At 37.7% G+C, this 26,653-nt stretch overlaps 1 protein-coding gene across 3 annotated transcripts in view; it reads left to right on the forward strand.

Moving 5' to 3' along the window:
• Positions 1-26,653, forward strand: part of TNKS (tankyrase) — a 184,203-nt gene that overhangs the window by 148,164 nt on the left and 9,386 nt on the right. The window contains exons 16-26 of one of the 3 annotated variants that reach the window (XM_057696152.1): positions 350-569; positions 882-991; positions 7,329-7,517; positions 9,382-9,619; positions 10,246-10,328; positions 16,580-16,700; positions 18,124-18,221; positions 19,736-19,810; positions 20,518-20,623; positions 21,184-21,370; positions 22,838-24,169. In XM_057696152.1, coding sequence (XP_057552135.1) covers positions 350-569; positions 882-991; positions 7,329-7,517; positions 9,382-9,619; positions 10,246-10,328; positions 16,580-16,700; positions 18,124-18,221; positions 19,736-19,810; positions 20,518-20,623; positions 21,184-21,370; positions 22,838-22,949 — 1,539 coding nt within the window. In that variant the 3' untranslated portion in view covers positions 22,950-24,169. The other 2 variants (XM_057696151.1, XR_009047651.1) reach the window with 2 other exon arrangements.

Here is a 26,653-nt window from a genome sequence, read left to right on the forward strand (position 1 = left end):
GGTCAGAATTAATATCCAGGCCATAATTAAAAGGAAAAGTGGTTTCCAAAGATAGCTTGGAGTCTAAGAAAGTATATGATAATGAAAAGTAAAAGGCACTCGTTGCCTTTCCCACTCACCATCACTGTTGATCCTGAGGCTTGGGGCTTTGATTAGGAAGTATTGATAGTTAGAAAGCTGATCCAGTATATTGCTAAGTAGGAAATTTGCAAGAAAGACTGAGTATTGCCTCTGTTTTTCACAATGCATATAGAATAGATACTCTTTCTTTGCATGAGTGAAAGTGAAGTTAAAAATAAACAAAGCAAAAATATACAGAAAACGCAACCCACATTTGGTTATTTTGTAGCATGGCGCAGATCCTACTAAAAAGAACAGAGATGGAAATACACCTTTAGATTTGGTAAAAGAAGGAGACACAGATATTCAGGACTTGCTGAGAGGAGATGCTGCTTTGTTGGATGCTGCCAAGAAAGGCTGCCTGGCAAGAGTGCAGAAGCTCTGTACCCCAGAGAATATCAATTGCAGAGACACCCAGGGCAGAAACTCAACCCCTCTGCACCTGGCAGGTAAGCATCACCAGCACTTCTAAGGCTTGTGTCCTTTCTTAGATACCTAATACAGTTCACCGGAAGATGACAGAAATGCTGCACATGAAGACACTGCTCAGTAAAATGCCTGATTGATGTAATTTTATATAATTTCTTATTATAAATCATATAAATGTTTTATTGTAAATTTCTTATTCTTAATTATGTGATAATAGTATTAGCTTTTAAAGCAAAAAGCATGCAAACCATAATATTTTCTGGTCCTTATCATTTATAAACATCCTTTTTTGTCTTTTAAGCTGACATGTTTGCCTTTTTTCACTCTAACAGCAGGCTACAATAACCTGGAAGTAGCTGAATATCTTCTAGAGCATGGAGCCGATGTTAATGCCCAAGACAAAGGTGGTTTAATTCCTCTTCACAATGCAGCATCCTATGGGGTGAGCATGCTAAAGTTAGAGTCTAGAAGACTTCAGTGGTATTTACTACTTTGTTAAATGCACACTGTGCATGAAGTAAGTAGATCTCTAACCAATAGTATAATTTAGCACAATTTTAGTCTTACTTTTCCTGGTGTTTCTAGCCTTCTCAGTTAGGCTTAACTATCTTTTGGCCAAGGACCCTACTTTTTATAGCTTTTTGGTATCTTCACATTATCTAGCACAATAATAGGTATGTAATGGCTGCTCAGTTAATATTTATTGATGCAGATAATAAATCTTAACTCTATCGTAAGTAGATTTTGGAAACTGTAAAAGCCAGGAGGTTCCCCTATAGGCATGGAAATTATGCTTGCTTATGCTTATCATCAGCATCTTAGAAATATTCAAGTAAATGATTGAGCTATTAGTGTCTGTGGTTTCACAGAGTTCAGATGACTAGCTGAAGCCCCACAGTGAAAGTCGCCGTTGATACTTTGAAAGCCCTGTAACTGTAATCATCAGCTGAAAGAGGAAGAGGGATGGATTCCAGTGCCTTGATGACATTTGTTGAATTGACTGCCTGAAAGTCACCAAGGCCCACTTTAGGACTGATGAATCACAAAGGAAGAAGACGAATGCCCTTGTGCTTGTGTGCTAAGCCACTTAATCCCTGTTTGACTGTGAAGATGCACAGATTCCAGAATGTACATACTAGAGGTTCTCATAGATGGAATCATTATTGGTGAGGACAGTTTCTAGATTTGCAGAAGCCTGACAGACTATAAGTAAAAACTAGTCACCATGATTTCCATATTCTCTTACTGTCTTCTCCTTTGCACTTCAAAATGAGAATATCTGCATCTTCTCATCCCCGTCTCGAAGACCAGTATTTCTGAGACATGACATGTCTGAGTGGGAATACTCTTAAGGAAAGCCAACAGTCCAATTTTGAGTTAGACGAATAGGAAAGAAAATTTTACTTCCAAGTCTGATATATACTAATTGAAAGTTATCAGATTTAATAAATGTATTATTAGTACTGAAATCCTCTTGAAACTGCTGTTTTTAAAGTTATCTTTCCAAAGATGATTAATCTTTTATTAAAATCATTAGAAAAAAAAAATCATTAGAAGTTTCTTTTAACCTTCTTTTCATAGAAGATTCTCAATTTCACTGTACAACATGTATTTCTTACTGAAGACCAGGTATGCTAAATATTTATTGCTAATGTATTACAAATACATTTATGTATAATCCTTTTACCTCTGAGTTATAACTGCAGATGTGAATCGTTTGGAGATAAAGTGCAGCACTTCTTAGCATGAGTCTTCTCTCCATATTATATTCCACTAAGCTAAGCTTCACTTAAAGTTTATTAGTTAAGAGTTCATAAAGCTGATAGGATCAGTGTCTTTTAACTTCTGTATAATCTTCTAATGAATAAGGATAGGTGTGGGCAGTAGAATTACACTTCTTGATCAGATCTAACTGTCAACTGTGTAGGCTATGTGAATCTATGTACTATATTTTCATTCTATCCCATACTTTGTGGAAAAGTTCAGTCCTATCAGTCTTTTCCTTTCATAGATTTCACAGTTTTCACTGAGGGTAAAGGAAGTAAAACTTAATTTATAAAGTTTAGTATTTTACCTTTTAATTCCCATTCTTCTGATGGGAAAGGTGTTGAGATGCTAGTTATTACACATATGTGTCATTTGGTGACCAGTGTGAAAGAAAGAAAACTTATAGTGGTTCTCTTTTGTGGCTAAATAGTAGGATAGAGTGCCTGTCAGCCTTGTCTTTGTTCGTATTCCCTTGCAGCTATCTTGCCGTTAGCTGAGGGAGGTGTAATGCAGTCCACCTCGTGACCAGAGGCCCACAGTTCCGTTTTCATAACCTTATGTCACCATTATCCACGACTCCTGCTCTCCTCTCCTGACTCCAAGTGAGAAGGATCATGAGCATTTTTAGTTTCGTTCTCTCTCTTTATGTTTTCCTGCTTTTTGTCACATCCGTCCTGCTGAGCTCTTTGTAAATGAATGTAGTTATAGAGGTGAAAATGAAGAGAACGTTCTCCAGGCTGTATAGAGGGCATTTGGTAGAGGTTTTGATCAACCTGGTTCATCCCATCCTTCTACTAAAGAATGCTAATGAGCTAGACAGTGTTTATAGCAGGTATTTTTACGTCATTGTGTGGGTGAATTTTTTGACTCATTCTAAAAATCCTTCTTGTATTAGACTTGGAAACTTAAAAATCAAGTATCCGAGCTAATGATGATATACTCTTGTGCACTGAAACCTTTTTTGGTGGTTTCTTGACCTTTTTTCGGTTGCCATGTTTTTACCACGTGCAACATATACCCACCCTCCCCATCCCCAGTAATATCTCATAGTGATTTTCAGTTGGCAGTAGGTAAGGTCATTCCCCCCACCATTGAGAATCTCTGCTCTACAAAATAATTTTATCTAATGCAATTTGTATACCATATAATCTGTGATCAGTAACCACATCAAATCTGTATTTATCTCAGTCTCAATTAGTAGACTTAAAATAAGGACCAAGGTTAACAACAATATAAAAAATATTTAAGCTACTTTGTCTTCCTTTAGCTAAAGGATAGATATAATTATATATTTATTATCTGTAGGCATATAAATCCATGTCTTTCCAAAGACATCCAGCCAACGTTTACACATAAACCTTGGCTGGAGAACAGAAGCTTTTTCTGGAGAATTCATTCTGGTGGGACCTAAAGTCCCTGCCTAGGCATGCAGCAGATTTATTTCCACCCACGGAAAGCCACCTTCCTGGTGACTGAATGGTGGCGCAAGTGGGCATCACAGCAGTAGCTCCAGATGCTGTAATACTCATAAATGTCAACCTTGGCTGGATATTTTAATGAAATTATACGGCTCTGTTAGGGTGGCAGAGAACACTGGTTACATAGTATTCATCTCAGTGATTCTTGGACTGGCCTGGCTGCATGGTGTATATGGTATACTGCCCTGAGATGATAGTTTTGTCAAGGAGATTTTGGTGGCACTTCGTATGGAATAGAGGCTCTATATTTAAAATAAGGCTGTTGGTAGAGTAATTTTAGGTATAGGATTACCCAGTGATCTCTACTTAATAGCTTTACCCTAATATCATACTCTCTGCCATTTTCAACTTGTGGGGAAATGACACTTGTGTTTTAGTCTAGCAAGACTGTGCAGGCAGCTAACCTGAAATGTGAACCTCTGGGATCTAGTGTTTAATCTTTTCCTCCATAACTCACGAATCTTCAGCAAGTGCCTTAATCTTCCTAGTCTTCACTTTCCTTACTTGGATGCGGGGACCTTTACAGGTTATTGTGATAATTAGATGAGGCCATGCATGTGGAACGTGCATTCTATCCAAATCCAGGGGAGTACTGTTATTGTGAGATAACTTGACCCATAGAGCCGTCATACTGGGCTGGTCAGAATAAGGTCTGTGTGTCAGCCTTACATCTCACAGCCTTAGGAATTAGCTGTATGTTTGACCAGTGCAATATCAATGTTAAATAGACACAGATTTATTGACTTCAGTAGTGGATAATGACTGGTAGCCTGGGGATAAAATAATCGTGTGAGGTATCTGAAATTACATAAGGGTACTTAAGCTGTTATTTATTGGTCATTATTCTTTGATACATATTTTACCTTCTTTCCTCTGGAGAGCTCAGGTCAGCTCTCTGTGTGTCTTTGGAGAAACAAACACATAGTATAAGAAGTTTAAATAAAAGTTACAGATTTTATGAGAGTATATATTTATGGTAGTGTGCATTATCCTGTTTAGTGTTTTTGTATTATGCCTTATATTATTTTTTAATATACATTTACACAAGACAGCTCATTTTTTTGCTCTTCAGTAGATATAAGGCATTGATATTTATTTACTACACAGCATGTAGTTTTCTGTTTTCTCATAAGAGTAAATCAGTTTGTGAGTTTTCTCTCTCAAGTTTTTGTCTAAAGGGTTTTAGTGCTTTCTCTAAAATTATGGTGTACGGGAATTTCATGACATTGTTGAACAATTAAATTGCTCTACTGGAGCTCAAGCACGTTTCTCTTCTCCCTACTTCCCAACTTCATAAATTTAATTAGGGCCCTTGCAGTGTGTTGCATTTGTCATTTAAAGCATTTTGTGTGGCAGCTGAATTTTGAAACCGTATTAAATTGACTCCTGGAAACATTCCAGCAGAGTTCAGTTCCTTTTCTAGACCTTCTGGTTTAATACCTTGCTTTTATATATTGTATAGGACTGAGCTGTAGCTTATTTATTGCATTTGTGAGCCTTAAATTTTAGTTACTGTTTTTGCCCCACTGGTGTGGCTATTGAAAAGACTTAAGAATTGTGTTTTTAGTCTATTTGGGTAGTAATATACTTCCTGTTCATTGCTCTTTCAGATGTTTGTCAGCACATTTAACAAGTATGTAATTGGTTTCTCCAAGCAAAAACTATTGCATTCGCCAAAAAGTTCATTCCGGTTTTTCTGTTGGCCAACCCAATATAAATTTAATATAAAGAAAGTTTAATAATGCATACCATATATATAATTCATTTTATACACACACACACACATGATTTCCCTTGGACTATCTAATTTTGGAAGCCTGTACAAATTAGTCTACCAAATTATATTATTATGCCAATACAAATGGAAGTAGAATAAAATTAATCATCAGAAACATAGTTTATAACCTTATTGAGGAGAAGCTTGAAATTACTCCATGCTTTTGGATTAGTTGAACAAAAAATAGCTATTCTTTTCAACGTATATCCTTTGAAAAAGGGAGAGAAATTAGTGGGGTGTGTTTTAAGTGATTTTGATAGTACTACAAATGTTACCTATTTTTATCTTTTGTGTTAGAATCAATTTTATACTGACACTATATCTCATTCATAATCCTGAAAAGATCACAAAACGTGGCCTGTTCTCAGAAGCCCTAGTCTGATTATGCTCTTTTTTCTTGTTGTTGTCTTTATAGTGTCAGAGCAAATATGGAAGCTTTCTTAGAAGTTATCTGATTTGTATTTTCCTAATAAATTTTCTTCTGTTTTCTGAAGTCACTTTTCCTGAAATTAACAAGTATTTGTATTATATTAAAAAAAAAACTTTAATACTACCTCAGAATAAGTACTTATTCTTTCTGAAGTGTGTGTCTTCAAGAGAGCGAAGAAAATATTTTAAGGAATTTTTAAGGAAAATATGAAGAAACATGCCCTAAATTCCATCCTAGGGTGCTTCTGTCCTTATCTTCCCCATCTCTTCCCATTCTCATGAAAGTCAGCTTCAGATAGGTATTCAGCAAATGTTTGGTTGATGGGTATGGGTAGGAGAGAGTAAGTGAATAAACAAATGACCCTCTTATCTGTGCTCTGACTTTTTGTGTCAGACCATTTACAGAATATCATTACTTACATATTTTACCTCAAAAACCACATACCCCAAAGTGAACCTTCGTATAGCTTCAATCCTACTTAAACTTCTGCTACTCAATTTCTGTTAATGCTTCGATCCACCATTTTTTTTAATCTTCCAGACCAAATTAAAAAAAAAAAAAAAAAGGCAGTCATCTTTGACTTTTTTTTTCATCTTTCTTGCTCTGTAGGGTTAGTTAATTTGTCTTTCTAAAACCCAGTTTTTTTGCCTTCAAAATTTCTCAAATTTAGCTCTTCTTTTCTCTTATCTAATCATCACAGTTCAGGATCTTTTCACCTCATGCCCAGGTTATTAGTTAATGTGTCTGCTGCTGACATTTTCTCCACCCTCCTAAGTCAGTTTGGACTTGACAGACTAATTTTTGTAAAATGTTGTTTTGTTACGTTACCTTACATTCCCAAAGACTGAAGAAAGAATATTGAGAATCTTTGAGATGTTTCAAGACATAGATCATGTTGTAATAGGTTAGAAAGAGAAATGGAAAGTTAAGAGAAGCAGTGGTTATAGGATGCTTGTTTGAAAAGTTTGACAAACAGATTAGCCCATTATTAGTAAACTTGGAGTCAGGTAATAGTTTCATCCTATATGTTTATTTTTAAGATCTGAATATGTTATAAGGCTGAATAAAAAAATTTTAAAAGCTCCCATGAAGAATAACAGGGTAACAGAATAATCGTGGAATTGGTATTTTGGAGGAAGCAAGACAAGATGAAGTCCAAAATACAGGTGGAGCGGTGCAATGAATATTCTTTTTTTATAGAAGAAACTGCTGTTAAGGATGAGAATAGAGATATAGAGGGAAATGTTAAATAAAAACAAGTGTACCTGAAGGAGGTTTACCAGATAATCTCATTCTTACCTCTTGGCATCCTTTTGTTTTTCTTCAGCATGTGGACATCGCAGCTTTATTGATAAAATACAACACATGTGTAAATGCAACAGACAAGTGGGCATTTACTCCTCTTCATGAAGCAGCCCAAAAAGGCCGGACACAGCTTTGTGCCCTGCTCCTGGCACACGGTGCAGATCCTACTATGAAGAACCAAGAAGGCCAGACACCTTTAGATCTGGCAACAGTAAGTCCTCGCTTCAAAATATTTAGAATTGCTTTTTATACTTTCAGAGACAACAGTAAATTCCAGGGCTTAACAGGTTTGCCTTTAGTGGTGCATGTATCCCTTAGAAGAAGAACACGTTTCCTTCCTTCTGAATTTTTTGAAGTTCTCATTTTGATATAATCTAAAACTATGACTCAGGCAAACTAAGCAGTAAGATAATTTTTTTTGCCATACTTGACTTGGAGGGAAAACATGAATCATAGAAAAACTTGTATATAGATTGTATTCTCAAAGAATTACAGTTAGTAAAATATCTTAACACCTTTTACATTTGGCATTTTATTCTAGAGCATCTGATGTTCATGGTAGTTTACCTGAGCGGATGAGATAGTCAAAGAAAAATTATCTTCTAAGCAGTATATCATTCTTCTGAAGATGGGAAAGTAAATTGATATGTTTTAGAAATATTTTCAAAATCAAGAATTAAATTTTTGTGGTTAAATGTTATTTAACTACAGAATTAAACACAGTACAGAAACATCTTTCCTGAACTTTCTGGAAATCAGAGAGTTACTGTATGGTCACATTAATTTAGAATTTTTTAAACAGAAATACTTCTCTAAGCTACATTCTTAGTTTATATATCTGTTGCTGAGTAACAAACAATTTCAGAACACTTAGTAGCTTAACCAAAACCCCGTGAGTGGCTTAATACAATGACTTATATTTTCTCACAGTTCCGTAGGTTGACTGGGCTCAGCTAGGCAGTTCTGCTGTTCATGCAGCTGCCTTCAGCTGGGAGCTCAGCTGCGGCTGCAGCATCTAAAATGGCCTTAAATCCTACAGAACCTCTCTCTGCGTAGTATCTCAGGCTCAGTGGTCTAGGCCAAACTTCTTTGCAGCATGTGAGGATGATTTCTAAGAGAATAAAAGTAGAAACTGCCAGTCCTTTTAAAGCCTGGCTCAAAAGTCTCAGAACATCACTTCCTCTACATTCTTCTGGCCATAGCAACTCACAGGCTACCCAGATTCAAGGGAAGGAATATAGATGCCACCTCTTGACGGAAGGAGGGGCACAGATGTACACGGAGGAAGGAACTGATGGCTGGCTCTCTTTGGGGCCATCTCCCATATACTCTAACAGCAGTTGTGCCTAACAGACTGTAGAGTTCTTGAGTAAACTAGCCAAATTAAAGTGCTGTCCCTTTAAAATTTCACCAGATTTTTATTGTACATTAAATTATTGTGTGCACTAAATAACAAAAATTAGTATCATTGTTAAGCATAAACAAAACATGGTAATTATGGAAACTCCTCCTGAAGAAGAGATTGAGAATTAAGATTCTGAAATGTGCTCCTTTTTAGATGAAAGATGAAATATTTTTTTAACCCTATTCAAATCTTTATTAATTTACATGTCTTTTGAATACATCTGTTACCACTATGAACAGTTGTGTGCATACTTTTTATTTAGTGTTAAAAAGTGTTTCTAGGAGTCAACATAGTTCACGTTCTTGAATTTTTTTCATAGTTAACGTGTGTGTATGTGGTGAGAACACTTAAGACCTACTCTCAGCAAATTTCAAGAATATAATACATTATTATTAACTACAGTCACCAAGCTGCACATTAGATCTTCAAAAGATGAAATATTTTTTAAAAATTGTATGGTTTCTCCAGTTCTACCGACTGAAGCTACTGCGACTCTTTGGAGCTGTGAATCAGAGAAGGAAAGAGGAAGGAATGATCGAAACCCAATAGGGAGTAATGGAGCATCATTAAAGAGAAAATTCCCCAAGCATTTGGTTGTTAGTGAAAAACTTATCGTTTTAAAAAATGTAACATTTTTGTGTGTTTTTTTCTTTTTATTTATTTTTTTTAGGCTGATGATATCAGAGCTTTGCTGATAGACGCCATGCCCCCAGAGGCCTTACCTACCTGTTTTAAACCTCAGGCTACTGTCGTGAGTGCCTCTCTGATCTCACCAGCATCCACCCCCTCCTGCCTGTCGGCTGCTAGCAGCATAGACAACCTCACCGGCCCCTTAGCAGAACTGGCCGTAGGAGGAGCGTCCAACGCCGGGGATGGCGCAGCGGGCGCAGAGAGGAAGGAAGGAGAAGGCAAGTACACCTGTGAATGCGGATTTGGATTTGGTGTTTTCAATGCACAGATTCACTTTTTGCTATTGGTAATTATTGAACACCTCTCTTAAAGACATCCTATCTATAAGTTTTCATGTACACAACAGTTTATAAGAAATATGTCTTCATGGAATAAATTCCTTGGCATCTACATTGTTTTTACTTATCTGTATCCCAGTACATCCGTTTCCAACCACAGTACCTTATTGAACTACTGAGTCTTATACTGAAATTATGCTCAGAAAAATACTGAGAGATTATGTAAGAAATGAAAACTGAAACAATCGCTGAAAAATGAAAACTGAAATGATAGCTGATAAATTTGGATTTTTAAATTCCACTATTAAACGTTTCACTGAAAGCATTATGCTTTATAATATTAATATAAGTAGTACTGTTAAGATAAACTCTGCTTTTATATCCCTATCAAGTTTAGAGATAATGAAGTGTCCGAGTTAAATTTATGTATTCTGGATTATTTTACACTATGTAAAATCATCTGAACTGCCAAGGATGTCAGAGATCCATGGCTTTAAATAAATACTGGAACTTCCTTTAGATTGATAAACTTTTTTCTGAAACACTTTAATATATGTCTGTTTTAGTTACGGGTCTTGACATGAATATTAGCCAATTCCTGAAAAGTCTTGGTCTTGAGCACCTTCGGGATATCTTTGAAACAGAACAGGTAAGCTTTCATATATAGTTGAGTCTTTTTAATTAAATATTGAGTTATTAATTGCCACTTGTTCTTTCTTTTTTGCTTCTTAACTGCTCTTTTAAAACTCAAAACACTTCTGAAGAAACGAGGGGAATCTGGTATCTTATACTTCATTCCAAAATTGTCTAACAGATGATAGAGTATCGTTGTATCTTTATGAGCAGTCTAGCTCAATATGTTTTATTCCATGTCAAAACTTAGGCCATGAGACCACCTCAGAAGAGTGTTCTCAAAATCTTCCCCCATTATTTTGTTTCCAAAATGTGTTAGCCCTTATTCATTTCATTTTAATATTACTAATGTGACTAGACTCCACTTAAAACTAGTGAGAAATTTTTGTGTTAACTATTTAGCAAAATCTTCATGAAGCAATTGTCCATTAAATTGGAAAGCAGAATAATTCTTGGGCAAGTGTACCTTTTAAAAATTGCTCCTTGAAGGGAGGGAATACGGGGATATGTGTATAAAAACAGATGATTGAACCTGGTGTACCCCCAAAAAATAAAAAAAATTAAAAAAATTAAAAAAATTGCTCCTTGGACTTCCTAGGTGGCGCAGTGGTAAAGAATCCGCCTGCCAATGCAGGGGACACGGGTTCGAGCCCTGCCCTGGGAAGATTCCGCATGCCACGGAGCAACTAAGCCTGTGCGCCACAACTATTGAGCCTGTGCTCTAGAGCCCATGAGCCACAACTGTTGAGCCCATGTGCCGCAACCGTTGAAGCCCACGCACCTAGGGCCCGTGCTCCACAACAAGAGAAGCCACTACAGTGAGGAACCTGCGCACCACAATGAGGAGTAGCCCCCGCTCGCAACAACTAGAGAAAGCCCGTGTGCAGCAACAAAGACCCAACATAGTCAATAAATAAATAAATTTATTTTTAAAAAAAATTGCTCCTTTATGAACTTTCCATTGTCCAGTTGGAGCCTAAAATAATGTTGAACTAAAACTTGGCCATGTGCTTATAGACTTAGCCTATTTTCAGATATATCTGAAATGTCTGTGAAGGTCTTAGTATGAAGTCATCATTAGGGTTTTTACGAATTAAGATCCTTCCGTTTGTCATTCTGTTCTTATACAGGATAATGAGTTTTTAACTTATCACTATATGATTATTTACCATTAAAAATCAAATAATAAATTCCTGAGTTTGACTTGACTGTTATTGACACAATAGGATCTTAGAATGGGTAAGATCTTTAGAGATCACTAAGTCATTCTCCCAGATGTAGGAATTATGCTCTTTATGTCCATGTGGGAGAATAACTTGTTACAGTTTGGGCGGGTATAATAAAATGCTTGTAATTTAAAGTACACCCAAATCTGCCCCTCTATAATCTATTAATCCTATGTTTACATTTACCCTGTTTTGCACAGAAATCTAACCTCTACTTAACAGACTAGCATTAGTTTCATAGGGCTGCTGTAACAAATTCCCATAAACCTGTGACATAAACAACAGAAATTTATTCCCTCACAGTTCTGTAGGCCTGAAGTTCAAAATCAAGGTGTCGGCAGGGCTGCACTCCCTATAGAGGCTCTGGGAGAATCCGCCCCGTGCCTCTGCTAGCTTCTGGCCCCTTTGGCTTCTGGCCACATCCTTCCAATCTCAGTTTCTGTCTTCACCTTGCCTTCTCTGTGTCTGTCTTCTCTTCTGTGTGTCTTTTATAAGGACACTTACATTGAGTTTATGGCCTTCCCATGTAGTCCTAGATTATCTCCTTATCTCAAGATCTTGACTGAATTTACATCTGCAAAGATGTAAAAACAGGTTTCCCAAATAAGGTTCTTCGCAAGTTCTGGGGATTAGAACAGGCACATATCTCTTTGAGGGCCATCACTTCCTCAGCTCACTACAACATAATGTAGCCTTTCTTACATTTCTAAGACCTAGTCATCTTATCATGGGTTTACACTCCCAGCCAACCAACCACCCCTACAAACTTTCTCCTAATTTAGCATAAATTCACCTTTTTCAGTTACTTTTTATGTGGATCTGGTGTCCAAATTCTTCACTGGCCTCTTTCGCCACTCTGATTTCTTTGTAGGCATATAGTCAGTTTAGAGTTAATTAAAAACCCCAGGTCTTTTTCATATCAGTTATGATGTTAAGATTTTCTGTCTTTTTTTTTTAGCTAAATTTCTTTATATGTTGTAGTTGATCTTTAATGCTCTTAATGATCAAAACCGTTGGGTAAAAATAGCACTGGACTAAAAGAAGACCTTGGTTCTGATTAAGGCATTGAAGCTATCACTTACCTTACCTGATTAAGGCATTGAAGCTATCACTTATAATAATACTTTCAAAAGTCCAGATAGTTAAAATTCCCAGTCAGGTGCTTCTGTGCCAGTTTTTTAAATATGCTTTAATGAAGCATCAGTTGTGTCTTCTGCCTGGTAGTGAGGACTGTATACACTGCTATAATAATTTCCTTCTTTTTTAAGCTTCACCTGCCATTGATTCACCCTCTAGTTTGGAGATTTCTTATGAGAATGTCCTAAACAGTGAGACTCTTTCTCCCTTATCCTTTCCCTGAAGGTATTGAAGCTGTTTTAAAAGCAGTATCCTCTGCTAAAGCCATAGTCTAGTCATCTCCCTTCTTCCCAAATCGTATCCACAATAACTGTGAAATTTCACATATCTTTGCTTAATAAAAACAAAGACCCTAATTCAAAAAATTCCAATTAACCGTTTTTCAAGAGTTCAGTTTCTACTCTTTTAGTCAGTTTGCATCATAATTTTATGTTTTCTTTTTTTTTTTTACTTTTATGTATTCTTTTCTACAGTAACTGATTTCCTATGGCATGGTAATCTCATTTCATTGATTTTAATAGTTTAACAGTTTAATCTTGCAGTTGGTCCTTTTGACAGCTTATCCTGGTTTCATCAGTTTCATTGTTATCTTTTTCACTGCAGTTTTGTTCTGAATAAGTGGTTGCATTGATTTTCCTTTTGCCAGAATAATTTCTGTATCTTTTTTTTCTTGATCAGTATGTTGACTCTTCCATTTAATGTATATTACCTAATGTAGTTCTTTCCTCCAGACAAATGATAGTACCATTCATTATATTGAACTGTGTGTGACTATCTTTTGGCCCAGTCTTCAGGCAATCATAGTTTTATTTTGACTACAATTGTTATTTGACTGGCCTTTAGTTGTAGAGTAATATGTTCTGTAACCCTTTCCATAACTTATACAGAGGATTTTCTGCCATTAACATTCTATGTCAGTCCAGTAATATGTGATGAGGTCAAGGTATTTGTGAGGTGAGGGGAAGTGTTAAGGTGTATGCATTGTACCCAGTTAGTTCATATTTATTGAGCTTAAGCCAGAGTCCTTCTGTTTCCTGAGATGCTTTGATACATAATATCTTATTGCTTCTGTTCCTGCTGATAGATATTTCTCTCCCAGTGGAGTGGAGAACATAGTTCTTTTATTTCTGATCCCAGGGAAACTTCCTTCAGAGCATCATAGCCTCACCTCTTACCTTCACAGTTATTCTCTCAGAAGTCTCTTAACTAACTTCACTTGTTTGTCATATATACTTTGCCAAGTTCTATATTAAATAATATATACCTGTGTTCTTTATAGTTAACTAAGTATAATGCCAGTGTCACTTTGGCCTTTCCTCTATAACATAGCTTCCTGACTAGAATACTTCTTCTGTGGGAAAGACTGATTTGATTTACATTGCAATTCCTGGAGCATAAATGCTATGACTTGGAAGACATATTTATGGTCCGCATACATATTTTCGTGAAAAGTGACCATATAAATTTTTATTTCAGAATCTAAAGACAAAGGCATGGACTCAAGAAATTCATTATGAACATGATTGTAAAGTTAGTTCTAATTACTGTTACTCTAGCCTGCAACCTTTTAAACCCAAGTAAAAGAAAGGCCTTTTTCATTAAAACTCCAATTTTTCTCATTCCACCCCAGAGAAAAGGAATAAATCTTAGAAACAAGAGACCATCCTTCTTAAAGTAACACTCTTGAAGTGACATTTGCTTTATATGCAAGATGATTTAGCTGATATGTGGATAATGTTTATTTTAAAGATTCTGATTTGGTTTCAGTGTGTGCTGGAGGGAGAGCGTGATCCGTAGCGGTAGGGTTCTGTGTGTGCCCTGGCCCCACTCTTTCACTACCAGTTTCGACCAGTTATTTACCTTCCTGAGCTGTAGTGGGTTGTTTTAGAATTAAATGAAACGTTTAATTAGTTACATTTTTGGAAATATCTAGCATATAGAAGGTACTCGTTAAATATATTGTGTATGAATGAATGATGTGAACATAAATCTTAATCCTTTAGCTTGTCTAAGGTTTTCCAGTGGCCAGTTCCAATAAATATGAGGACACATTGGGTACCATGTAACTCAAAGTAACTAAATTTAATGTTTAGTTATTTTAGCGTTCTAGTCATCCTTTTTAAGAAAAATAAGCAAGGGGAAAGACAAATATGGTGATACCTTTCAGCTCTTCTGTGTACTATTTTTATGGCTCCACTGAGCCTTAATTTCCTCATAAGGAGTAATAGTATTTCATGAGTCATTGTGAGGATTAAATGAGGTATTCATTTCATGATTGGAGCTATATAATGAACAAGTGTAGCAAACATTCTCCATTTCTTCTCTAGAAGCTAATACTATGTTTTGCTGGCCTGGTTTCTGCTTCTTTCAGACATATCAATTCAGAAAAGCTAAGGACTCTTTAAATTGAAGCCACCACATAGATATGAGATCCTGTTTTTATGTCGACTCCATGTGAAGTTTAGAAGGAAAAAAAATGGAATATCAGTAATGCAGTAAACCTTGTGCATGGTTTCCAAATTATATTAAAATCACATCTAGCTAAAAATGTAAAGACTCCTATTATGTTGTGAACTATTCTGTCTCAAAGATGCATATTTCAGAACTGTTGCTTTTTAGACGCTCTGCTGAAAACTTCCTTTGGGTGATTGGAAGTGAATTGCCTATTTTGTGCAATGGAGCGATTATTTCTTAAATGGCCACTTAGGAGCAATATAGTAAATTATTTCCAAAGAATGAATGATATATTCTTTTTGCACTGAGGAGATCAGGCTCATTATATAGTATTTCATTCTGACAATAAAAATCATCAGAGCTCCAGGCCTAATTTGTCAGTTTTTTTAATGTTTTGTGCAAGTATAAAGGTAGAGAGAGCTGTGGATGTATAAAAATATCTTGTTTAAGTGGGAAAAAGTGTCTCTCAAAGGATTTCTCTGTTTTCCAAGGAAAGAGAAAATCAAAGGCTAATCTTGTAGAGTAGTATTTGGACTGTCACGGGGCCAGCTTCTGAGCTGAAAATTGCAGTTCATCCCTCTAATGTGGTTGCCCAAGATTTCACCCTGTGCGTTCAGAACATTGCCACTGGGTGGCGGTAGAGTCATGGTTCCTTTTGGTCAACCTAGGAATCTGGTCATTTTGAGTCATGGAAGCTCACATCTCCATCTACAGGGATGAATAACCAAAAATTTAAAACCACTGTTTTGTACAAAAATAGAATGTATGTTAAGCTTCAGGGATTATTAGATGTGGGAATTTAGAAGAGAGCTTAAAAACCATCTATCTACCCTCTTTTTTTCTTTTCCAAATTAGAATTCTTTATATAAAATGGCCTGTAATCTTACTAAATGCTTGTGATATAACTCTTACGACTTCCTAAGGAAGGCTTTTCCATGCTTGAATACTTCTTAGCACTAGGAAGTTCTTTCTTATCTTTATGTAAGTGCTCCTTCCCTAGAGCTTCTTCAGTTTCATTTGCTGAACACCTCTCCTGTTGCCCACCGTTCACCTCTACTGCCTTCTGGATATTGGGAGCTGGCATTTCCCCATTTTCAAGCTACTGGTTGTTCCCTTTTAGATCTTGAGGCAAGCAAAATGTGGTAGAATTAAATAATCACAAGGAAAAATATCAATGATCATTTTATACTTCTATAGCATTGTTTGTCCCATTTTAATTCTCCATTGACCAAAAGCAAATTAAGGAGTTTTTCAAGTGAGCAGAAAGCTGATAAGTTTGTGAAAGCAACTTTAAGAAGATTATAAGTTTATGCTTATAAAGGAAATAGAAGAATTTTCTTAATTTGACTGGCTACTATATAGCTTTGAAGACAAATGGAAAAGTTTTCATCGTCTGAGGAAAGATTTAGACTGTTAAAGATTTAGCCATTAATTTTGTTTCGTTTTTCAGATCACACTCGATGTGTTGGCTGATATGGGCCATGAAGAGTTGAAAGAAATAGGCATCAACGCATATGGACACCGCCATAAATTAATCAAGGGGGTAGAGAGACTCTTAGGTGGACAGCAAGGTAAGCTGTTAAAAAAGAAATAGATTTCAGAAATTAGTGGTACAAGGTGAGTGTCCAGGCTGGCCTTTGATTGGGTGGCCTGACCCCAGAGCTTGTGTGCTCTGTGGGGGTGGCACCTCCTGCCTCCCCATCTCCATCCTCGGCCTCACTCTCCCTCTAGTTGCTCTTCCCTCTGCCCCAACACTTTGTATCCTAAGTATCTCTGGAATCTGTGCTTCTGTCCTTTCCCAGTCCTGTCACCTAATCCATGTCACTATCATCTCTCCTGGACTGTCACAACCACCTTCCTGCTTATCTCCAACAGTCACCTTTGCCTTCCCTCTGGTACCTTTCCTACGCTGTAACCAGAAGACTCTTTTTTTTTTTTTTTGGTGGGGGGTACACCAAGTTCAATCATCTGTTTTTATACACATATCCCCGTATTCCCTCCCTTCCTTGACTCCCCCCCCTCGATTCCCCCCCCCCACCCTCCTCGCCCCAGTCCTCTAAGGCATCTTCCATCCTCGAGTTGGATTCCCTTTGTTATACAACAACTTCCCACTGACTATCTATTTTACAGTTGGTAGTATATATATGTCTGTGCTACTCTCTCGCTTCAAATGACTGTATGATCATATCATTCCAGTGCTTAAAATCCTTCAATAGAATACTCTTGCTTTTAGGATAAAATCAGACGTTCATAACATGGCTTTTCATAATCTGACCTCTCTCTTACCTTATCTTGTGTCTTTTTCCCTCCCTGACAACTGTCAGCTCAGTCTTTTTCCGTTGTACTTTGCTGTTACCCACCTATCTTTCTCCTTTGTATGTTTATCATTTCTCTGTTTGTTAGAAATGCTTTTGCTGTAGGAAAGCTAAGGGAGAGAGAGGAAACAACTTGATAGGTCAGTTAGTCCACAGAGGTAATAAAAATTGGAAGAGTGACTTGAAACTAAACGTTAGCAGGTGTTGATCTTGAGTCTTGCTTATCTATCTGTACTAAGTCAACAAAGATAATGAAATTGACAAGAATAATGTATTTTAAACTGATTACAAGTGACCACTTCAAGCCATCTCGCAGATGATAATTCTTTTAAAGGATAATTCTTACCTTTTAGACCTGACTACATTGTAATTACAGTGTGTTCTCTTTTGTATCAGAATCATGTATGTTCATGGTTGAGTTCAGTTCATCAAATAATTGTCAAGCCGGCTGTTTGCACAGGGGCCTCTGTGAGGACAGATCTGATTGGCCCCCAATACGTCTCCATTACTGCTCTTGTCTTTGGGTGGACTTGTTTAATACCACCTTACATATTAGGGTCAAACTGCATATACCTTAGACTCGTTCCAAAATGTCAATTATTTATGACAAAGTGTTCCCTAAAATAGGGCCTGAGTAGTGTGGACCTTTGTTTAATATGTTGATTTTTCTTTCCTGCAGGCACCAATCCTTATTTGACTTTTCACTGTGTTAATCAGGGAACTATTTTGCTGGATCTTGCTCCAGAAGATAAAGAATATCAGTCGGTAGAAGAAGAGGTAATCTACATCAAAATTTTTAGTTTTTTCCTGAAATCTGTGCTTAAACTCTTTTCTAAGAGAGGTAAGCTTACCGGACATTGACTTAGGGTCACTTGCCTATCTATTATCCTGTCCCCTTTAGCCATTGCGGTGGTGCGTTGCCAGCCTTCAGATAGGACTATAGAGGAGGCCTGTACCACACCGCTTTCACATCATAACCCTAGGCTTGCCAGTGGGTGGGCCAGATGTATCTTTTTATCCTGGAGACTTTCTTGAAACTCGTACAAATTAGGACCCTATTAGAAGTATTTTCTTGTATTGTTAAAATGCTACCTAAGAATAATATAAAGTGAGAATCTTTCCTCATAAGTAGCAAATATCTTCTCATCTTTATTTTTATACAAAGTCATAAAATATGATTATAAAATAGTGTGCCTAATTTTCATGTGTGCTTAGGAAATCTGCTTCATAACTCGAGTCAGCTTTCATTTCTGCAGTCACAGTCATTTTAAAGCACCGTAGTAAGGCCATTTGTATGAATCTATCTAACTGGTAGAGACATGCCACAGAAGTTCCCTCTTTCCTCATGGCTTATGCGTTACTTCTTACATATAATAAACAAAGTGCCTAATGGCATTATTGTAATAAATAAGCTTCCTAATTCCACTCTTCTGCAGAGAAAGGCATGCCAATGTTTTTGTTTATTTTCCGCCTATTAATTAGTGCTCGTGTTAGTCCCATTCCAGGGACTTAGGACCCTTACCCCAGGGTAGCATTTCAGCCGGTACTTAGTTTATCAGGAAAGCATCCTGTTTTCTCATGTCTTATTGTATAATCCACTCCCCTGATAATAAGATAAAAATGCAGTGACTAAGTTCACAAATGGAGCAGTGAGATAGAGAATCAACTCTCTGAGCCAATTCTATGAGAAACTTAGGACTTTACAACATTTTACTTTTCCATCATAATGTTTAATGTGGAGAGTGGAAGAAGGGTGAGTAGTGTTCAGAAGGAAGTTATTCCACTTAGATACACATTATAACCAACTTCCCCTAGTTTGTGTGGATATACTTTGAGATTCCCAAAGTAAAGAGATAATATGTTTATAATATGTTTATCTTTGTGTTTGTTTTTAGTGTTAGTCCAGTGGGGTATTAGTTCAGTGTGAGTTTTAGCCTGACTTAATCACAATGTCGCTTCTCCTTAATAACATAAAATATAATAATGTATGAGTTAATGTGATATTTTACCGTATCCTGTTTACAGAAAAACTTTTCAAAGCTTTATCAGAAAACAAACAGAAAATACAGAAATTTAATATTTATGTCTGTGACTGTTTTCTCACCAGAAATACTTTTCACTAAACTTGTGGATCAATTTATAGTGAACTCTTATTTACTTATAGTGCTGAGTCTCAGACTTGTCGGCGAAACAATGTAATAGAATTGAAATGTTGAAAACAACGGGAGGAATATCTTCAGAATTGCACACTGGGGTATTTTCAGAAAGTTCTATTTTATTTTGTTCTGTAGATGCAAAGTACGATTCGAGAACACAGAGATGGTGGTAATGCCGGTGGCATCTTCAACAGATACAATGTCATTCGAGTAAGTTTTTAAAATTTCAGGGTGAAAATTGGATTGCACAGCTTGCGTGACTATGAAGTATAGGCTAGATTGCCTGCATTAATGAGGCAAATATGGTGGTAGGACTCCCAGCTCACCCACAAATTTGGACCGCAGCTGACAGTCATTTCTGTTGTCACTATTTCAAAGTAGCCATTAAAGGCCTGGATTTTCAATCTAATTCAGTCCGTGATTATATCAGAATGTCTCTCTTAATCTCAGTATCTTATTTATAACATGGGAACGATGGCTGCCATGTGCTTTTTTCAAAGGGGCGTCATGAAGGTGAGTGAAATCAGTTGAGAGCTGGGTTAATCCTTTGGGTTAATGGGCCTATTGAAGTTACACCAGGGCACATCAGAATTACCTGGGAAGCTTTTCGAATCAAAGTACTGATTTCTAGGCCCTTTATCCGGAAAATCAGTAAGTCCGCCGTCGCTCTCGAGGTGTAGCCGGCTGTGGTGCAAAATAACAAACAGAAGCTGTCGCTGAAAAATGATGTCACTAAAAGCCGGCGTATGACCTGGGTGACACTGACCCGGCGACTTTCTCGTGTGTGAATAATGCGTTAAGCAAACAAAACAAAAAACAAAACCTCCCTAAAGAAAAACATACTTTTTATTTTCAATTATAAACTGCCAGTGAACACGCACGTCGCTGATTTCTTTCTTTCTTCCTCATCCTTAAAGATTCAAAAAGTGGTCAACAAGAAGCTGAGAGAGCGGTTCTGCCACCGGCAGAAGGAGGTGTCTGAGGAGAACCACAGCCACCACAACGAGCGCATGTTGTTCCACGGTGAGCACCCGCGTGGCTGCCTCTATCCGTGTCGTGGGAAAAAGAGTTTGCTTTGATTTTTTTTTTTTTAACTACGTGTTGGTACCAGCTTTTTTAATGCATGACATGTTGGTACAGGCTTTCCAAGGCATGTACAGTGAAAATAATTTATCTGAAGTTGCCCCAGAACTTCAACTGCACGCTGAGCCATCTAGATAGTGAAACGCTATTTTCGTAGTCGTTTAGCATAATTGTTTTAGTTTATTGGATTCTCTGTTTTTGCTGAAAGTAGGACTGGGTGTAAAATAATCTGTATTTTCAAAGCCGCACGGTACTTTGCTATCTAAAAATCTCATGCCGTGTGCAGAATCCACGTAACACCCTTGCTTGGCGAACTCTCTGGGTCCCTGATACGATTCTAGTACGTGATCATGATTTATGTATAGTAGACCGTCTTATGAAATCAACTTTAAATTTAGGCGTTATTAATTAGTATTAATCTGCCAAGTGCAAATAGTATGCAGCTAATTGAGATTCTAGAAAAGTGCTCAAGACTAATCTTTCTGTCTTTATACTTTTAGGTTCTCCTTTCATTAATGCCATTATTCATAAAGGGTTTGATGAGCGACATGCATATATAGGAGGAATGTTTGGTGCTGGGATTTATTTTGCTGAAAACTCTTCTAAAAGCAACCAGTATGTTTACGGAATTGGAGGAGGAACAGGCTGCCCCACGCACAAAGACCGGTCATGTTACATATGTCACAGGTGAGCGTCTTGCCTTTTGTGTGATGGTTGCTATCCTCGGGCCATGGACCAGGTTAGTTTCTCAGGCTCTGCAGAAGTCACAGGTTATCCGCAGCCTTACTCCTAATGAATCAGACTGTTCTGGGGGTTGGGTAGGAATGGCTGATCAGTGCCTGCCCTGATAGGAACAATGACAGCAGAGCTGACAGTGGTGGTGGTAAAAGCCAGATATTTTGTTAGCTAGTCATAGGTGACAGCAAAGCTCCCGCCGTCTTGGCTTTCTTCGTGGGCTCCACCTTCCTTGCTTCAGATTCAGAACAACACTGAGAATTATTTCTGGAGAACAAGGAAACAGTAGCTCCAGTCACATTGGAGCTAAAGCACACAGCTTCTGTAAACAAGCAGAATCTTTCATTTGCTCCTGATGTTGCTGGTGATATTTTGAGGCAGGGTGTAAAGTTAGCCTTGGCAAGTCCAGCTTTAGAATGTAACTTTGCAATTAATAGTAAACAATGAATAATGTTGGCTTTTTAAATGGGATTTTAAAACTTAGAAATTTGAGAGAATGTACTAAACTCTCTGAAACCAATGAAAAAAAATACCATTCCCTTCCCCATCATGGGAAAAAGTACAAAAAGAATCGTGCTTTACAAAGATTGGAGCTTACTGTGTTTCTCTTTAAATTAGCCAGATGCATTATTTTTGCAAAGTCAAGTTAGTACGATACCTTGTAATCTAGTTGAAACCTCGGAAAGACCCATATAACCATGAAATTCATTATAGTTGTTCACCTTAAAACTTCTCTCGCTCAGTTTCGTTGTGAAAAGAATTATAGCCACAGCAGTTCTAGGACGGATGCCCTGTGTCCAAAAGAAAACTTCTTTCTATTAAGGTCGCTGTGGTTAATAATACATAAAAACCCCAAGGATACATGACTGCAGAGATTTCCCTCTGTTGCTTCAAACCTGACTCCTAAATAACAATAAAAGTGAACCTAGATGCACATTAACAGTTGCTCATTAAAATTAGACACACATGTTTATGTCTTGGCCAGGATTTCCTAGAAAACAGAGCCTGAGACAAAAGCTTATGTACTAGCACTTTCCTGGCAATTGCAGTCTTAGGAAAGCAGGAGTGAGGGCTCAGAAAGAAGTGAGGCAGAGCAAAGACAGGGAGGTACACCTGTGAGCTGGCCGCGGTTTCATAACCAGTGCAGTTGGTTGCTCAGACCATGAGACCTGGATTCATACAGTCTGAACTATTACATCTCAGAGCAGTACATCGTGGGAGAAGGGAGCCAAATGCATCTGCTGGCTCCTCTCTCACACTCGTCAGCATTTGCCCCCCAGGGCACTGGTGTCCCCACATCGGGGCCGCTGCATCTGCAGGATGCACACAAGGCACCAGGCAAGCCGGTGAGCAGACATGGGCCAGTACCAGCCTCATGGGCCAGCTAGGCAGGTCCTACATCTTCTTTTGTCTCCACAGCAACAGGGACGCCCTGGGGCAGGAAGCAAAAGGCAGGAAGCCGAGGGCCTGTCGAGCTTTGAGTGACATATGGACACTGGGAGTAGTCATGGCAGTGGGCCCAGCGGGCTGAGCCGGCAGAGTCCAGTGACACCATAGTGCCACCACCGTGTGGGGCTAGAGCTCAAAAAGCTTCCTTCTAATGCAGATCCAAACCTTTTCCTCTGGGACCTACGAGAGGATACAGTTGATACCAAGCCAACATCCCAGAGGGTGCTCAGTAGCATCTCACTAAAAAGCCCGTCCTGGCCGGACTCAGCTGAACCGGATCTGGCACAACTGTGACTCAACAGTAGTATTTCTGATTAGTCACAATGCGAAGATCATACTCCGCTACGAAAAACAAACTATTTGATTGAATGATAACTGTTTACAGTTAAAATATTTATTAAACGTTTATTAAAATGTTAAAATGTTAAGGGTTTGCAAACTTTTATTTTAAAGGACCATCAAGTAAGTATTTTAGGCTTTGTGGGCTGTATGATGCCTGTCACAGTGACTCAGCTCTGCCCTCGCAGTACAAAAAAAGACATGTAAATGAATGTGTGGCTGTGTTCCAATAAGATTTTATTTACAAAAACACGTGGCAGACTAGATTTGGCCCATAGTTTGCCAACACTTAGCTTATGTACTACAGTTTATTCCCAATCAGTCTTTTTTCTCTATAATATTTAACAACTGCCCCAATTCATGTTTCACTCAGGTAGCATAATTCCAGCCATACAGTTAAGCTAAGTATTTTTATATATAACCCACTTGTATTACTTTTTATCTCGTCTCAGTCTTCTTCCTAATGAATAAACCTAATCTCAATTTCAGATGCTGCTGCCATCTGCTTATTTTCTTCCTTTTTTTTTTAAGAACTTTTATTGAGATACAGTTAACATACAATAAACTGCATATATTTAGAGTGTACAATTTGGTATCCCAGTCTCCCAATTGGGATACCATCTGCTTATTTTCTTCACTTTCCTCCTATCCATCCATGCTCATCCTTCCAGAACACAGTTTTCACTAGTGTTTGTCTTTTTCCACTAGTCAAAACTTGCCAGGTGTTCTCTATGATTGATTTCTAAACCACAGCAAAACCATGTTAAATGTTAAGTATAACTATTGAGCCTGCTAATGGCTTATAGTGAATCAGTATATCAAATCTTATTCTATTCCTACACATAAAATCAAAAGTGACATTTCAGTTAGCTTGCCTTATGTTAACTGTTTTTTAAAAAATCAATAAACCTACCAGTTATATCATTCTAAGGTTTAAAGCATCCTTCAAAGCATTGCTTTCCTTTTTTCTTCAGACAAATGCTTTTCTGTAGAGTGACCCTTGGCAAGTCCTTTCTGCAGTTCAGCACCATGAAAATGGCTCACGCCCCGCCAGGCCATCACTCCGTCATTGGGAGGCCGAGTGTGAATGGGCTGGCCTATGCCGAATACGTCATCTACAGAGGAGAGCAGGTACAGTGCTTGTCGAATAAGCATGACCAAGCTACTATAAACGGTCGATTCAGAATGCAGAGACCACGTAAGAGTTAAAGAAAACCATTTAATGAAATATCCACTTCATAGTTTGATAGCATTAGTTGCTTCAGTTCAAAATGAACATATCAGAATTCTGTGATATCATCTTTATACACAGAAACCTTCATTCACCTGTCAGCCAAGTGATACAATGTGAACAAGATGGTGGCTGAGAAATAAAGGCGTGGCATCCCATGCAGTTCTTGTGGCCTGCTGTTTTGAATTAATGCTCTCTATCTTTCATGCCCCCACATGGCAGTGGAGAGCTAAGAGCAGCTGCCATTCAAAGATCTTCATGAGATGCTTGCCACAGGCTGCTTGATCATTGTACTTACACAGAATGATAGCTTTCTGAGTCTTAAAGCTCTAGGACGTTGAATTCTGCCAAATGCTTGAGGCTCCAAGATAAAATTGTCAAAAAACAGGAAAACTTTCTATCATTTTCAAGCCAGGCCTTAACTCTCACAGCACTGCTTAAATGCCTACTGATTTGTCTAGAAACAAAAATCAATTTGTTTGAACTCAGTTGAATTTCAAATGGATACTTTAACTACACTGTTAGAGGAAAGAAAAAAAGGAGAAAGAAATTAACTATATACAAGTAAATTATGGAAACAATATTTTGCCCGGTCCGGTGTGGAGTAGGGAGAAGAATTGCAGACCAATCCTGGGTTTCCTTTAGTAGATCTGTTGATTGTGGTGGTATGAGCAAAGCAATGAAATTCTTTTAGGTGTATTCTAGGATGGAGCAAACAAGTAAGTGTGTTGATGTTGTTAATTTGGGGAGCTGGGTTCTTGCTGTGGAAGAAGAGACGTATAAATATGGAATGCCGGAAGGTGAGGATGACTCTAGGGATGGACTAAAACTGGAGGTATTGACGTGAACTGATGGTTTCTAACATTTGTATGTTTGTATACGTAAATATATGTATTTATAGGTATGTGTGTAAGAGACGTATGTAGGCATGTGTATATATGTGAGTATATGTGTGCATGTATTTCTTAGCACTCTCTGCTGAAAGCAAAGAAATCGCAATAGCAATAAGCACACCTAAACCCCAGATCTTGGTCTCTAATACCATCCCCCACTAAAAGGAACTTTGGAGAAACAGCTAATTCCAGGGCAGGAGGAGAATAGGAACAAGATGAGCCTGGAACAGCATCTTGTTATACCAGAAAGTAATGAAGTGCTCAAAAAACAGTGATGGGAGCATGCCACAAGGATACAGAGCCAGCTTCAAGTGGCTTCCGCTGGCCAAGTCTGGGACAGTTTGAGCATCAGAATAAGTACCGTGATAAATTTTAAACCATTGGAAAGAATACGAATTTATGATTATGTACTGATAACAGATAAATAAATAAATGAAGGGGAAAGGAAGGCTTTGCTTACAGTAGAAAGCCAAGGACAGATGGTAGATAAGGAGGGAGTACTAGATTTGCAGCCATCGTGGTAAAGGTTAGATCAGTGGATGCTAAATCTAGGGCATGATTTTGATGAAGAGATGATATTTGCATGGTCTTCTTATCAGTTACAAAGGAGGGGCGGGGGGAACCCACAGTAATTATACTTTGGAGAAAGGGGGCAGTACTTAGAACAGATGATCAAAATCAGCATTGCCAGTGAAGGACAGGTACGCATAGAGCGTGCCTCCTGATGTCATATTCTGAGAAGAGCACAACATCATCTGTGCAGTGTTCCAGCCAAGAATGTATAACCTCAGTCTAATCAAAATGAAGAATGTTCTATTTAAAGAAAAAATGGGGGGAAGACTGGATTCTTCAAAAATGTCGATATTATAAAAGAGAAAGGCTTTGAAAACTTTCAGATTAAATGAAACCCAAGAGACAGGACAATTAACTTCAGATTCTGCCCCCAAATTGGATCTGGTACTAGAAGAGAAAGGACGTTATTAGATCAGCTGACAAAATTGAAATATGAATAGTAGGTAGATAAAAGTATTATGTCAGTATAAAATTTATATAGGAGATCCCTATTCTTAGGAAATAAATACTGGCATATTTGGGGATGAAGAACCATGATGAGGTATATTACTTTACTCTCAAGTGGCTCAGGGAGAAACATATCAAATCTGTCTGTCTGTCTGCCTGGTATCTTTAGAGGTAGGGGGAAAGTACACATGATAAAGCAAGCAGGATAAATAAAACCTTAACAATATTTGGATGTAGGTAAAGGGTATATAGGTATTTTAGGTCCTAGCTTAATTTTTGCAACTTATTATGTAAATTTGCAGT

Source organism: Hippopotamus amphibius, chromosome 10, assembly GCF_030028045.1.
Source record: "Hippopotamus amphibius kiboko isolate mHipAmp2 chromosome 10, mHipAmp2.hap2, whole genome shotgun sequence".
Taxonomy (NCBI): domain Eukaryota; kingdom Metazoa; phylum Chordata; class Mammalia; order Artiodactyla; family Hippopotamidae; genus Hippopotamus; species Hippopotamus amphibius.